General features: G+C 39.2%; 1 protein-coding gene across 3 annotated transcripts in view; it reads right to left on the bottom strand.

Moving 5' to 3' along the window:
• LOC131676506 (serine/threonine-protein kinase Smg1) overlaps positions 1-14,913 on the bottom strand; it is a 76,523-nt gene extending 61,610 nt beyond the window's left edge. The window contains exons 1-6 of one of the 3 annotated variants that reach the window (XM_058955592.1): positions 14,764-14,913; positions 13,800-14,684; positions 12,106-13,542; positions 10,978-12,045; positions 1,120-3,815; positions 438-840 (exon numbers count right to left, since the gene is read on the bottom strand). In XM_058955592.1, the coding sequence (XP_058811575.1) occupies positions 438-840; positions 1,120-3,815; positions 10,978-12,045; positions 12,106-13,542; positions 13,800-14,642 (6,447 nt within the window). In that variant the 5' untranslated portion in view covers positions 14,643-14,684; positions 14,764-14,913. Of the gene's footprint in view, positions 1-437; positions 841-1,119; positions 3,816-10,977; positions 12,046-12,105; positions 13,543-13,799; positions 14,713-14,763 lie in introns of all 3 variants that reach the window. The other 2 variants (XM_058955584.1, XM_058955574.1) reach the window with 2 other exon arrangements.
• Positions 14,914-15,612: the final 699 nt, after the last annotated feature.

The following is a 15,612-nucleotide window of genomic DNA, read 5'->3' as shown; positions in this document are numbered from 1 at the left end:
TGAGCGAATTTCGATCAATTGCGTCCTTTGCTTGTTATATCAACGGAAAAAATAAAATTTCTAGCCAATTGATGCAAAATACAATTAAAACTTCACTAAAGACGACAAATATTAAAATAACGGGAGATTGAATATTGACAAACCCGAAAAAAATTAGCATTTCGCCGAGTTCTATAGTAAACTCCCGAGTACAAATGAAAAAAAAAAAAAAATAAACATCAAAACAAATCGGAAAATCGAATGAACGCATAAATCGGCGCACAGCCTGATGGCACATGACGTAAAAGTCAAGATGTGTATTTCAGAAAAGACTTGTAATAAGTCCGGAAAAAGTTACCGTTTAGTGCACAGTATAGTATAAGTACACCACTGCATCAGAAAAAAAATTCGATCCAAAAGACCCACACAAACAGAGATAAAAGACATGTTTTACTCACCTCGATTCCTGTTATGCCTAGAGCTTCCTCCAGGTTAGGCGTCATTCGGAATGGTACTCTTTCCGGTACACGCAATGTTTTGCCCTTCTCAAAGCACACATTGTAATCGATATGCACAATTTCACCAGACGCCAACTTTACTAGCACATTATCCAAGTGGCGGTCGCCAAGCCCGATTATATAACCGATGACACTCATGACAGCTACCGAAAGTGAATAGTTACGCACTACCTGCCGCCAGGCAGCAGCAGTTGTGCTGTGGCACCAGAGTTCTTTGGCTAACAAATCACGGGGTGTTTCACTCTGCAATTCTTTCACCACTTGCTTCAGAGCCTGCACCGGCCAATCCTTCCGGTTGTCTGACGTTTTGAGGCCATGTTTCTGGAGTAGTGGGGTCAATTTCCTAGAATAAGTAGAAACATGTGAATGAAGTCAGACGACAATCAATCAATTTCTACATGATCTGAAATTAAACCCGAGCGCCTATAAAATCACATGTAACTAAAGTAAATAGTGATATACTATAGAAACAAGTTGATAAACTGCGCGAGAAAAAAAAGCATGAGGCTCTACATCATAATCGATATGAAGCACCATATTGATATCATTAGTAAGATTGCATTCACATCTAACTCATTGAAAATAAACATGAAAATAAATCCACCAAAGTGACAATACTTACTGATAGTAAAGCTCTGACGGCCGGCTAGTTACGCCGGGTTTGTCCTTTTTCTGCAGCGCTTCACGTTGCTGCCATTTTTTGTAAAGTGAAAATATAGGGACCGTGTTGTCCACCCAATTAATTAGACCGGATCGTGGCCCAAGTGGAATGACGGAATAGTGTTCCGCGCGATAATAGGTAATATTACCGTTGCAGTCGATCGATTTGGTCATCATCAAGTTGGCGATCGACAAAAATTGCATGATCCGTTCGTCCAGATGAAGATCTTCCAATCCTTTGAACAGATAGCTGTACCGACGACCGTTGCTGCCGTAAAACATCAGTTTTTTAGGTTTCGTTTTGGTCGGCAATATCTGTACCAAGTTGTCTACCGAACGGATAAAAATTTGCTTTTGGGTGCTGTCAATTCCCGGCATGGATATTGCAGTGTTCGATAACTTTGAAAGTACAGGGCTTATTTCCGAAAGTCGCAGGGAAAATGCAATTCGTTTTTGGCTGCGTTGCTGCATCTGTGCGAACAGAGCTTTGAATCGTATCCAACCTTCGGTTGGTTTTTTGAAGTCCAGTGGCTCTTTTAGTTTCTCAATCATAGCGTTTATGTATTTTAAATAGCGATCTTGGAAGTGCTTTTCATGAGCAGTTTGCGAAGGTCTTGAGGTCATTTCGTACAATTGTTCCAAAACGAATACGAGAGGTCTCAACAAAAGTTTATGCTTCTCGATGAAAAGACTCTTTTTGTTTTCGAGATGACCATTTTCTGAAACTTTCTGCAATTCGTTTTCGAAACTGGTAAAGCGTTTGGTGTACTCGGAATAGATTTGCTGTAGTGAAATAACCCAGAGCTCATCCCACAATAACGAAATTCTCCTTAGCTCGTGAACAAGAACCTGCACTTGCTTCACAGTATCCGGAGCATCCTTCGAAAGAATATCCAACAGTGCATTGAAACATATAGCTAAGCCAGAGCTATCATGGGGCAGGTCAAACTGAGCATCATTTTCTATTTCATCTATGGACACATCGGCAAGGTCCATCTTCTTCTCTTGCACGGAGCCTACTACAGCGGGAAAGATAATTAGATGCGGAGCATCCTTAGCCACTCTACAGAGTAACTCTGAAACGCGCTTTCGTACGTACGGTTCGTGATGGTTCAAACGCGAAAAAAGCTGTGGCGTGATTACGCGCCAGGGATTAGTAGGAGTGGCCGCAAGTCCTTCCTCTAAGACTTCTTTTAAACCGAGAGCATGCTTCACTATCAATCGTAGAAGCCGGAGCGTTGCTGTCACAGTAGAAGAATTGCCATTATCACTTTCCATCTCGATCGATGAGGACAGTTGAAGGTAGCGGAAATATGCAGCCGCTGCTGCCTCATAATATCCATAAATTGTACGGTGTGTCCGTCGCCAGATTTCCACTATGGATTGAAGTTTTTCTGGTGGACAGTGGCATAAATCTGGAACCGTTGTTTGCAATGATTCAAGCAGGTCAGTCGAACTTGTTTCATTTAGACCGATTTCCTCTTCCTCAGCACCAACCTCATGTTGGTTGAGAATAATTGCAATTTTCTGAAGCTCGTCCGCTGAAGTAGTAGGTAAAATTTTACGAATCTCTTCCAAATTGATTCGATGCACCGTATTGCCGTCGGTATTAAATTCGACCATTTTCTTTCCCCACCGGTAACACCAAGACCCCAGCTGATACCAGGCTTTAGCCAGTTCCGGACAGCGTTGCACACTTGTCTGAAGCAGTTTACCCACAACAATATCCATGGCATTAAAAATAGACATCATCCGCGGATCTGGCGTTGGTTTGATATCAGGAAGTAGGTTTACTAACCTTACCAATGGTGAATTGGGATCTGTTTGCAAAATTTTGATGTCTTCATTTTGTACCCAATCAGCAATGGTAAGTAGAAATCGAGCTTCTCTATCGCGTAAACTATGTGAAGCACCTGGATCTAATTCAGTCAACTTGTCATCAATGCCGATTGCAGCAACGGACGCGAATTGAATGGCATCTAATCTTCTATTTGGTTGACAGTAGAGCCATTTACACTGCTCATAGACGGCACGGGATAAACGCTCCTCCCAAAATTGTGTGTCTGGCGTGACATCCATTAATCGTTTCTGCACCTTATCCACAGTAATCTCCGCATTAAACACTTTAGAAAAGCTAGAACTTCTGAAAAAGGCCTCCAGTTCTCGCTGACACAATCTGTAGTTATTTTCTTTCCTCGCGACGGAAACTAAATCAAGTCGCATTTCCATATTATGTTGCTCGCAGTTCCTGCTTTCGTCGAAAAACTCCGACCATGCCAGAACCCTCATCATCGTGAGCGATCCGTATCTTTTCTCCACTCGAATAGATTTTAAATTTTCCGGCGTCAATTCGTTCATTTTGGCGATATATGCAATGTGGTTTGCGATTGTCAGCTGAAATAGATATTCCTTCGATCTGGTCAACAGGCATTCCTGCAATGCGCTGTGGATGACCTCGTTGCATGCACGTAATTTTTTTTCCTTTTCGGGCGAGTACCGTTCCAGGAAAATAGATGCAATGCTGTTCTCTGTATCGCAGAGGATTTTGTGGCAGGAAAAGTTGTTCGGTATGTCTGTTCCAAAATCGGCGGACTCCCAATCAGACATGTCGATTGCGTTCTTGTCTTTGGTTTTTTCGTACTCCATCCACGATAAAACCTGCAAAGAGAAATTAGTAAAATTAATTTTTCTCGCCTCTCTTATGTTAACTTTTACAATAAACGTGTTATAATATAGTAGGCTTCATTTTTTTGATTTGTAATGGGCTTTTCGAACCCCCGAAAGACAATTTTTTGTCTAATCTGACTAGGCGGCAACAGTCTGCCTGTTAGACAGTTGTCTTCGGGAGGAGGACAAAATTTTTCGCATGTTTGTCTTAAAGAGTGTGATGTCGTGACCGCTAGTGTGCCAAACTTTGTGAAACATTCTCCTGCTAACACATTTAAGTCATATTTGACTGTACTGAAAGATATTAGAACTGAATCCGCTTGTAGGTCTAAAGTGGATCAATTGACCATTAATAAAAATGTTATTTTTTGTTTGTAAGTCCAACGGAAAACATCGAAATATTAATAAATTAAATGGGAGCTGATGTGAAAAAGTTGCCTAAGAGGTAGGAATCGAGACCCAATGTCCTATGCTAACTCTGGGCAATGGCCTCCTTGGAAGAACATATTATTGCATTGGCGTTTTATAAAACTAGAAACTTTCTTCTTCTTGTCTAGTTATTTTCCGCCGGCCTATTTCCACTACGATACCAAACACCGACGCCAGAGAGGTGACTCCCATTATCTGGACTAGACATCAACCCACCAACTCATGGACTGGGGACCAACGCCCTTACTTCCCTTCAGAAGGAAAGCTTGACCACCGATTTATTTCACAACAGAATCTCAACGACCTCGGCTGGGATTGAACCCAGACTCTTCGACTTCACATATTTCGCAAAGGTTGTCCGTTGATATATCCGTTCCTTGATGAATGTATGTCTTAAACGAATCTTATTCAGCATGCTTTTTTCGTCTGTGTTCCGATCGAGATTAGGGAACCAACCCAATTTTTCAGGCCCGTTCATGCATTGTTTTATCCTGAGATGTTTTGCTATTCCGTGATCCCGGCACTCCATACTTCCTTTTCCGCTTGTTTTATCGCGTCTCCAAGGGTAAGTGAATTGAACGTTCATTTCCACTAATGCCGCGTAACAACCACTTCAAGGTTTTCCACGTGGCCTAGGCCAGATAGATCACCTTCAGCAATGCATTGTTGAGTATCGTTTGGCTCGCCCCGCAGAGTCAGCCATTTATCAGCGCGTTTTCGTACCTTCTCTACATTACATCATAACTTGTTGCTGATTTTTGTGACTGACTTCGATTTGTCGGTGTAGATGTGTGTTTCCTTCCTTACTTCGAAAAACTTTTTTCCTGAAATGCCGATCGTAATCTGCTTTGCACTTTTGATCTTCGAAAAGTTTAATATTGATTTTGTTTTTTTAGCTTCACATTTGCGACGCCGAATTCTTTTTTCAGGTGGTAATCTTTGGGCTGTAATTGGCAGACGACATCATTGTGCTTAACAGCGGTTCGGGTCAGAAATGAACCGTTGCCCATTCCAGTGTTGATCGCTTTCTCGATGAAAGTTTGAAGCTGATCCCGATGGAACCTGAGCTTAAGAATTTCCCTGAGTGAGAGTAGTTTAATCCTGTTTTTGATTGGCAGCTGACCTATTTCTGCCAGGGAAATATGTACTGGTGTCGTTTTCAGATACCGCATTGCGCATCGGAGGTAGGCGTTGTGGAGTGTTTGTATCTTCTATAAATTGCTTGTACCTGCAGTCTTGAATACTTGGGCCATATATTCGGTTTTACGTCTGATTAATGTGTTACCAACATCAACCTGGGTGTCAGGACTTGCGTTGCTGTTCTTTCTGCCGTAAAGTTTTATGGAGTTATCTTTGTAATTCCTTTTCTTTAAACCTCCTCAATGGTGGTTTCTTCATGCGAGGGATCGGTCAAGTGTGAAGCCAAGGTACTCATGGGTGTTGTTTACCATTTATTAGAAAAAAAAACGACCGTTGTACATTTGCTGACGTTGAGCTCTAGTTTCATTCTTTTTAATACAACCATTAGTTTCTCCAGGAACTTGAGGATTTTCCTTGCAGTTTCCTCCAGTACTACAAACTCATCAGCAAATTGCACCAGCTCACATCATTTCTCCTCTATTTCGTGCAGAGCGATTGTATAGAGATTAAAAAGTGTGGGCGAGCTGCAGAAACCTTGCGGAAGTTCTTCGCTTATCTCCGTTGAGACGTATCATTTTCCATTTGCTCAGAAGTGTGTGTAGACGCAAAATGAGTGCTACGCTGTCGAATGCTCTCGATAAGAAAAATGCATACGACTTGTTTTTTCTCTAGTTTCGCTTCTTGTATTTTGTTAATCAAGTAGCTTATGCAGGTTGGTGCTGAGCAGTTCTTGCGCGGAATCCGGACGTGAGTCTATGCAAGAAATTTTTGACTTCTGTGATCTCATTCAGCCTGTCCTTTACCGCCAATAATCGCAAGTCAGTCCCATGAAGATAGGGAATCCCATAGAACATGAAACTGACTTGCAATTAGGGACAATTTATGACCCCGTAATCTATATATAAATATATATATATATATATATATATATATATATATATATATATATATATATATATATATATATATATATATATATATATATATATATATATATATATATATATATATATATATATATATATATATATATATATATATATATATATATATATATATATATATATATATATATATATATATATATATATATATATATATATATATATATATATATATATATATATATATATATATATATATATATATATATATATATATATATATATATATATATATATATATATATATATATATATATATATATATATATATATATATATATATATATATATATATATATATATATATATATATATATATATATATATATATATATATATATATATATATATATGTGTATAGAAGTCATTTTCGTACCCGTTTGCTTAATGTGATTATTATAAGCATACACATACTCGCTGGTATGAAAGCAAGCGGCGATATATTGGACGTTTAGAGAAACTGTTGAAACCTTGCACGTATTAGTTTCTACTTGTTTATTCATTCGCTTCGTAGTCGTATGCTCAGTTCTCAGGAAGATTTCTTTAATAAAAGAATATGCAATACGAGGACAAATACAAATACAGAAGCGAAATGCAATGCCGATATTCACCAAGCTTCAAATTAAATATAATGACACCTACACGTAATGCGTTTCTTTCGTATATCCAGGCTTCATTCCCCATGTTTTCATGTCTTTTGTAGGAGAGAACTTAACCCTTTCATGCCCAACTTTTTCCTGGTGTATGCAGGGTTTCAAAACTATTTTTCCTGGACGACAGCGGGGGCCAGGGAATCAGAATCAGTATATATTGGCTCAAATGGCACGTTCCACGTACATAGTCGGGGATTTGTGCCCCCGAATGTCTTCGAGACCAGCATTTTTACTAGTGCCATTGGGTGACTGGGAATTTTTTTCGATGTCGATAGGTTCCAGGTACACCGGCACCGGTTCCTGTAGCGCTTGAGCTGAATTTTCTTCCATGTCTTTTTCCTTTGCACATTTGGGATTTTGGTTTGTCATTGTCGGGTATGTTCTGCCGGAACTTGTTAACATCTCCGAATGTCTCACTGCTTGTGAGTTATGTTTGTCATGTTCTACTTCGTTAACTGTCGCGATTTCGATCGGGTTTGGTTTTACTGAAACTCTGATTATTTTTTCTTCTATTGTGCTTTTTTCTCCCTATCTCTGCCTGCCTGGGATCGTGTTGCGATTTTGTTACCTGTCTGACTTTTGAGCTGTGGCTTCAGAGGCATTCTCGGACCGATTACTTTGAACAATAATATCACATATTTTCTCTTTTAGTAAATTACATTTGTAGCTGACCACAATGTCTTCCTACCCCGCTGTTATGTTTTAGTATTTCTAATCGAGCTCTAAAAGGCGCTCGTTAGCCACTTCTATCAAATGGTTTGTTCCCTCTTCTTCATTTTTTTCAACAGCTCCACAAATATCTGCAGACTACTCTACATTCTTGAACATTCAGCAGTCGAGGACCACGTACCCCAGTGTTCCCTCTACACACTTAAACTCAGGACAGTAGGGTAAAAGTGCGTAACCACATTGATTGAAATTCTTCCTGAAGCAGCTATGGTCTGATGGAAACTTCATTAGATCAGAGTCTATCGCTTCGTGTACGCTCACAGAGATATAATCGGGATAAGACGGTACATCGAGCTTCCATTCTCTGCGTTATCCTAACTCTTTTTGCCACTTAACATTAAATCAGCTTTCGTCACCCTCATCCACTGCTCGAACCACCGCGTTGGTTTCATTCGCCTTCTTCTCACTGGCGTTTCGATGTTATTTGAACCGCAGTAACACTTTGTACACTATCTCTGTAGGAAAGATGTAACCTGACTCCACTCATCCTGCATTTTGTGCAACGATGCTGCTACAGCTTCCTAGCTGGCGCTGTTTAACGCGTTCTTAATATCTATCAACGCAGTACCGGTTCCTCCTCCTCTTCTTTTTGGACACCTTCTCTACTCCATCTAGAATTATACGAATTACTTCCACCGTCGATCTTTCTTGCCAGAATTTAAATCTCCTATTTGACAGACCCCTTTTATGCTCTGTGCATTTCTTCAGTCTATTGAGAATAACCCTTTCCAAAAGCTTCCCGATAGTATGCTGCAGACATATGGACTTGGAATATGCTCCTGGCGGTTTCCTTGGTTTAGGTAGCAGCACCAATTTCTGGTGCTGCCACCGGTTTGGGAAGTGGCATTCTTCCAGCGATTTTGTCATCGCCGTGCTGAGCATGTCCGGGAATGACAGGATTGAATTTTTCGATGCATTTTGCTATGTATTTTTAATGCAGTCGGTACTTACTGCAATAAGAACGCCACCACCGGTACTTCTGAAACTTTTTGCTGGAGTTCGATCGAATCGATTTACGAACTATGTATATTTGATCATCCAACCAAGTCCCAGTTAAGATAATGCAATTAGTTCGTAGCATCTAGTAGAAATTAGAAATAGGCGCATGAATCGATAATCAATCAAAAGAATCGACTGAGCCACGATTCTTTTTTAAAAAGTTGCGATGCTTTAAAAAAATCTGCTGTTGAGCGACTTAGGGGAATGTGGGGGAACATTTAGAACGGAATAATTTTGGTAAAAGTTTTATATTCCTGCTTGCATTTACGAAGCCAGCATTCAGTTTCAACGCCTGCTTCATTCATTCACTTCCACCAAGCTTACTGAAGCTTCACACAGAATCGAATGGCTTGACTCCAGAGGAAATATAAATTAATTCACAAACTAAATCTTTTAGTTGTTTTTATGCGAGTGCAGAATTAAATTTTTGAGCGTAAGTGAACCACGTCTTGTCTAATGCATTTTTGCTCGATAATCCCACTCAGAGGTAGCACAGAAAATTTACTTTTGAAACTGAAATTAAATTTGAACAGAAAAAAACTGAATGAATGTGCTACACCGAACTAATGCAGCACAATAATCCTAAAAAGATACTAGCAAATGGAGTGAGTTGGCTGTGGACATGAATTACATAAAATAAATAAGCGCAAGGAATACACGCACACTTATTTGTATATGTGGAATCAAAATATCTACTCCAGTTCAAAATCAAAGATATTTCTTTAATCTTCCAAAATGTATTAGAATAATTTTGAGAATTGATCACACTGAAGGTCATTTGGCATAACATACATTTGGCATAACGGACATTTGGCTTAATGGACATTTGACATAATTTTACTAAGTGATCTTACTGAAAGTCATTTGGCATAGCATACCAATGTACAGTTTATCAGAGGAATGACCCATAAGGTTAAAACTGCACTAAGCAATAATAATGTGTTCTTATCCATTACCTAATATTGATTAAATTTCGAGTGAATTTTTAACATTTTATAACTGATTTTGCCTTCATTTAAATATAAGCAGTTCTTTTGAGTGTCATTTGTGATATTTGTGTGCTTGTTCATTCTTGCAATGATGAATTCTTTCCTATGACATAAGTTTTAGTATAGTATAGAGTAGAACTGCGATCCACCCGACGTCGGAAGCGGCGGCCCCTCGCAAGCAAACCTGTGATCCACTCGTTTGCTCGGTTTACCCGAACATAGGGGCTATAAATTAGTTAAAGTCCGACGGAGCGACATCAATGCCGGATAGCACGCAACTTGAAGCGATGTGGCGTAGCCATATTAGTCGTAAATGTTTTTTATTAATTGGTAAAGAAGAATAATCTAATTAATTTTGGTTAAAGTTCAATTTTAGTACTATTGGTAAACAAACTCATTTAAAGTCATTTATATATTTAGGTTGTTGCCGTTATGAGCAAACATTTGAGCTGCATGCCAGCTGCTTAAAACTGCATAACTAACATGCCGTCGAACGATGAACGTTACTGTCAACATACAATCAAAATACATAACATAAACAAAACAACTCAAAAAGCATCCTGGTAATCAATAATTTTATCACTACATATACCTAAACCAAACGAGTGTTACATTTACATAAAAATATTTGTACGGAAAGATCTTCAGCAGTGGCACGGCTCAAAATTATGCCGAAATACCTGACTTCTCGCACAGTCTTAAATAATGTGTTTCCCTGTAGTTGAAAAAATGGCAAATGACCGCTTCTCAAAATTATGCCAAATGTTCTTTATGACAAATGACCGCTAAGCCAAATGACCTTCAGTGTGATCAATTCTCAAAATTATGCGAAACGTTCGTTATGCCAAAAGTCCGTTATGCCAAATGACCGTTATGCCAAATGACCGTTATGCCAAATTGCCTTCAGTGTAATCAATTCTCGAAATTATGTCAAATGACCATTATGCCAAATGACCGTTATGCCAAATGTCCGTTATGCCTAATGACCTTATGCCAAATGACCTAATGCCAATTGACCCAGACCCCCGAAATAAACACTATTGCGCTTTTGCGATATCATGGTTGATGTTGTCTGACCATAGGAAACAACATTCCACAGTATTGCATTTATTTTGGAATGTTCTAACTAAATCAATACTAAGTGCGGCTATAATGCTAGCATCAGCAAAAACTTTACCTCATTGCAAATTGAAAATAACTGTATAGTTGAATAAGTACGTGCAACACAACATAAGAATTCAACGATATTCTATCGTAGCAATAAACTTACCTGTTTTGATGTGATCGTTATCAATGGTACAGTTGCTCTCTGAATTCCGTTGGTTTCTTCCGATATAAGAAAATCGTACAACTCAGGAAGACTTGAAGTGAATATCAATGATAACGTAATCTGATCAATTATGAAATCACGAATGTGCCGATCCAAGTTAACAGATTCTGGATCAGACAATATGCTTAGGAAGCCTTCGACTGCCGTTTCACGATGACCTGCCGCTTCCTCTGCTGCCATTTTAATCCATATGTACTTTTTGCCGGTAATTTTCTTTGCCCATACGTAAACACCGTACAATGCATCACTTTCCCAGTTTCGTAGCAATGCCCACACCAACGACATTAGTGTATGTTCGAATATGGGATCGCTTAGCTTGTTAACCAGAACAAGTTCTCGTAGTACTGCCTCCGAATAGCGGATAACCATTTCCGGTTCCATACAATGCAACGCGACCAAATCGACAGCGGTTCGAATACGGTTGAACCATTCGGCGCAAGTAGAAGAATTAACACGAAAAAATGTTCGTGCTGGTTTTTCTGGGTTTGGCAAAGCAAACGCGGTGCCTTCTGCAGCATTGTATATTGCTTTCTCCAGAGCTTCTAAGAATCCCAGCAGGATTCGAGCGTGCCGTTGATTGGCCATAGAAGCGCAAAGATCCTTCACGGTAGATCGTTCCTTAAGCGCCAACACCCGAGCATCTTCTTTGATTATGGATTCAATTTTTAGAAATGTTTCTTGAGGTTTTCCGATAGGCGTTCGAAGTTTGTTATTTACACAAAAGTGAGCAGCTTCCCACTGAACCCACGGAATCAAGCAGCGTAAGTCTGTCAATGCCATTTCGGCATACTTTCGATTTTTTCCTCTATCAACGAACCACGATTTTAGAAACACTTCTTTAAGAAAATCATCGATAGCTTCCGCATCCCGTTGAAAACTGATTCGTTCGATGAATGGAAGGAAGTATTGCGACCTTAAGTCCCCGGTTTTTTCCGTTGCAACATACCAGCTTTGCAGTTCGTAGATTCGCTGATTTCTTTGCTCATTATTTCCGCTGAATTGGCTAACCTACAATCAGATGAAAGATTAAAAGATTACACCGGGATACAGAAACCATTGACATCAAACCTGTTTCAGAGTGTAACGCAGAGGCAATTTGGCAAGGATGAATGAGAACGTTTCCCGTATCTTGACACTCGTTGAACACATGTGCACACAACATGCTTCAGCAATACTTTGATAAACTGCTGCAGCCAAAACTTTGTAGGAACTTGCCAACTCCAGACAATCAGCACATTTGAGCGTGAGTTTTTCAGTGAATCCCATACTAATGTCACAAATGTTTATAAGAATAGCATTAAAGCTACCATTATCCAAGAGCACATCATAGTACTGGGCGACTTGACTTATTACCGCCTGACACCAGTCCAGAAGCAGTTCTTTGTGATCTAATGTATATTCGCTCGGTAAAATCTGCTCTAAAAATTCGATTATCAATCGGAAGTGTTCCGCAGTAGGACTTGCCGTCGAGGTTGCAGTTGATTCCAAACTAAGACGATGAAAAGAATCAACAACAGCATAATTTTTAGATCGCAGTAGAGCACTTGACGATATGAAGTTGCTGTTTTTAATGCTATGTTGATAGGCAACTCGAAGGATGGCAAAGTGCAAGCTTTGGAATTTTATCCACAAACCAGCATCAAGTAGATGTAATTTTTCCAACAAAACTATCAGGATACTCGGTTGTAGAGTCCACATTACCAGAATTGAATTGTTAGCTATAGCAAGCGTGGACAGCGTCAATAAATTAAAATTAATTGCATACTGTGCCTTCACGAGAACTGATTCTGTGGCGGTCTCGTTATCCCGAATCAAATCTATGGCACTGGTCAGATCATCCAAGATAAATGTATAAGCCTTTTGCAATGTGTTGACATTTTTTATAGCCAGGATGCGGTGATACAGCTTTAGTAAACCTTCCTGAATTTCACGAGAGCGATTGTATCGAAGATTCATGAGCGGAGAGTTTGAATTCCAAACAAGATGAAGAAACTCAGTGCTTATACTGCCTGCTTTAAATTCCGTATATCTAAGTAACAGTAAAAGGAGGCTGCATATTTGATTTTGGTTCAATGATTTCACAATCTCTATTTCAGCCTGAATCACAATAAGTATGCTTTTGTTATCAACCGAGACATCACAGGGTTCCAACATGAGCAATATGATCATACATTCATTGATTGGCAGTAATACTTCCTCCAAGCAGTGCTGTTTGGTTATGATCGAGCTGACCTTGACGATCAGTTGAAAGCTATTATCCACCATTTCTTTTCCAACTGACTGCAATAAAACTTCTGGTGTAAGCAGCAAACATTTGATAACTGTATTGAAAGCATCCAGAAGAGAGCTGAACGAGATAGCGGAAGATGAAAAGTGGTCAACGCTTGCACCTTCTGGACTTTCTAAATCCTCACAGCAAACTCCAATGTCTTCGACAAATTGCCCCAGCAAATTCAGCGTAAATTCCAAATCTTCATTCCAGAACACTTTGAATGACTGTAGAACCTGTAGAAATGAAATAAAACTTATTTCTGTTTAATTTCAAATTTGATCTCAACTATCGCGTCCGAAATAACTTTTAAGGCATACTGTTATAATCTCCAACTAGAAACATTAAACGTCGTACAAAGGTGGTAATATTAATTTCATACAGAAACATATCTTTAACATCTATTGGGCAATTGAATTTCAAACAAATATTTAACGAACGCATATTAATCCTGTCGGATACAATACAGACAAGAAATCCGATAGCTAATTACCTTGGAGCAATGGTTTTTCACTTCAGAAACTTGGTCCGTCTCTAGATGCCAGCCAACCACAATGTCCACAATATCGGTAAAGTGTGCCTTAAAATATTTTGGATACTTTGTGCATACTTCAACGATGACCTCAGTTATAGTTATGAAAGAGTCCGCATCTGCCGCTTCCAAATAGTCTTTCAGCAAGTCAATCAGTCGGCTCGCTGAGTCTTTGAGATCCCCATTTACATCCAACATAACGGTTTTCTTAAGAGCCTTCATCATTGCACGTTTCATCTTTCGCGAATACTTGTAGTACTTCACTATCCATGCACGATACGAAGAAAAATCATTCCGAGCAACGTACCCCATCATTCCAAATACCTCTGCGGCAGCATCCAGGCAATCTCTTGGACCATTCTCCAAAACAGACACAATCCAATCCGCCAATATATCGAACGATTTACGAATATAAGAAGCGTTACATGGTTCTAGGACAACCACTCCAAGCTTGTTGCAGAGATCGAGACACGCCTTGGGATCATTCTCCTGACATAATCTTCGCAATAGTTTTGATATCCTCATGTCCTCCGGCAGGTTGGCCTGCAGTTGTTTGTTCAACTCTTGTGAATTTAGTCCCATGTTTAGAGCATCGTTGTACTGCTTTTGGTTATTATCTTTTCTTTTAGATATGGTACGAGAATGTTGATATCTCTTCCCGTTCCGATTGTTTCCTCCTCCGACGCTGCTTGCACCCGCGTTCTCTACCTTTTCACTAGTCTCATTTTTCAACCTTCTGTCTGCTGTTCCACTTTGATCCCTACGATCTTCCGCTTTGTGGTCGAACAATGCCGCATTGTCCATTGCTGATTAAGCAAGATTAATGCTTTAATCTACCAACATTTCCTGAAACGCGAAGGAAAAAAAACACTGACTGACTAGGACTTTATTTTGCGAAGGGAAAACGATTTAATATTATACGCACTTTACCTTTAATGTAACCGAAACAATTCGCTGAATCCAGCCCAAATACTCAACTAGCAATAAATTTTCGTAACAATGTTAATATTGTTCAAAGAAGTTTGAAATTACCACGCACTTTGTAACTTTGTAGTGACAGATATAATTGAATGCAAAAATGACAAGCTTATGTTGTGAAATACAAAAAGAGGTTCGATCCCAGTAAAAAAAAAGGCGGACGAACATTGTCAGGCGAATTTGATGTTTTTTCTACTCGCCTGGGCCCCATAGGGGACATTCAAGTGTACTGAGTTGCCCTCTACAAAAGTTTAGAGAAAAATCAGAAATATGTAAACAAACATCGTGCATTTTATACACATTTTTCAGCACGGGATTTAAAGCATTTACTTTATGAAAAGCTTAGTATTTTCTTAATAATGTCGCCAATGAATTGGTCTCGAATCATATTTTGCAATTTATTTGTCAGTTCAACATGAAACGGCGCACAATAACGAAAACTTGTCATCACATTCACTAGAGTCGCTTAATATTTACGTTTTTCAATTGAGTATTTATGAATGGTAACCGACTGAAAACGGTGGTAATTTAGACTGAGAAACATTTTCGACTATTAGGCAATCCATTAGACGTTTGTTTGACAATTCAGCAGTGGGTTCTGTCAACAAGTCTACTCCTGCGAACAGAAAAACTCGTCCGACAAACAACTTTGTTAGTCCGATTCGTTTGATGTTGGATCGAATCAACGAAATGATCGGACGTCGCACCCCTCGGAGTAACGTCAGAATAAGTAAACAAGAAATAATCAGCTGATCAGAAACGTCTCATGGATTGCCTAATTATCGGTTTTTTATGG

The sequence above is a fragment of the Topomyia yanbarensis genome, chromosome 1, assembly GCF_030247195.1.
Source record: "Topomyia yanbarensis strain Yona2022 chromosome 1, ASM3024719v1, whole genome shotgun sequence".
Lineage (NCBI taxonomy): Eukaryota > Metazoa > Arthropoda > Insecta > Diptera > Culicidae > Topomyia > Topomyia yanbarensis.
This window is presented reverse-complemented; position numbering and strand designations above follow the sequence as displayed.